Here is a 756-nt window from a genome sequence, read left to right as displayed (position 1 = left end):
GCAAGACTAGCTGTAGCCATAAAAGCTGCTGCTGCTGCTGCTGCTGCAGCTGCAGTTCCTGCTGCTGCTGTTGCTGCAGCTCCTGCTGCTGCTGCTGCTGTTGACGACTGCACTGGGGCCCCTCAGTCGTTTGGGGTGGTGTGTAGAAGCAGCAGCAGCAGCAGCAGCAGCAGCAGCAGCAGCTCCCATAAAGTAGGGGAGGGGGGGCCCCTCCTTTGTGAACTGTGTGGGGGCCCCCGGGGGCCCCCCCAAGCAATGCAGGAGGGGGGCCCCCCGGGGGGCCCCCCGGGGCCCCCCCCTGCATCTTCTTTGGTGGCTATGCTGCTGCTGTGCGAGCAGATGCTGTGGGCCCTCCTTGAGGCCCTTCGCTGTCTCCTCAGGGGCCTCAGCAGACACCAGGGGGGCCCCCATGGAGGCCCCCTGGGGGCCCCCTTCTCCCCCCGGGAGATCGCTGCCACTGCAGCGGTATATGGATGCCTCGCAGCAGCCCTGCAGCACCTGCAGCACATCGAAGCAACCGGGGGCCCCACATATGGGGCCCCCCCCCCATGGGGGCCCCCCCCTGCTTATGCAGGGGGCCCCCTAGGGGGGCCCCTAGGGGGGCCCCCAGGGGGGCCCCCAGGGGCCACGGAGGCGGCGAAGGGGCAGCTCGCTCAAAGGGCCCCTGTTGCTGTCTTGCCAGCACCAGGAGGGGGCCCCTCGGGGGCCCCCTGGGGGGCCCCCTCGGGGGCCCCCCGCAGTGTAGCTGCGTGGGCG

The 756-nt window shown here is 70.6% G+C and overlaps 1 protein-coding gene across 1 annotated transcript in view; it reads left to right on the top strand.

Annotated features, from left to right (window-relative positions):
* Positions 1 to 255: 255 nt before the first annotated feature.
* The window catches only part of EMH_0035850 (uncharacterized protein), a gene marked incomplete at both ends in the record, with an annotated part of 5,222 nt that continues 4,721 nt past the window's right edge, over positions 256 to 756 (top strand). Inside the window, one exon of the mRNA XM_013495015.1 lies at positions 256 to 749. Within this exon, the coding sequence (XP_013350469.1) occupies positions 256 to 749 (494 nt within the window). The remainder of the gene's footprint in view (positions 750 to 756) is intronic.

The sequence above is a fragment of the Eimeria mitis genome, genomic scaffold (assembly GCF_000499745.2).
Source record: "Eimeria mitis Houghton genomic scaffold, Emh_scaff1384, whole genome shotgun sequence".
In the NCBI taxonomy this organism is placed as follows: Eukaryota; Apicomplexa; class Conoidasida; order Eucoccidiorida; family Eimeriidae; genus Eimeria; species Eimeria mitis.
This window is presented reverse-complemented; position numbering and strand designations above follow the sequence as displayed.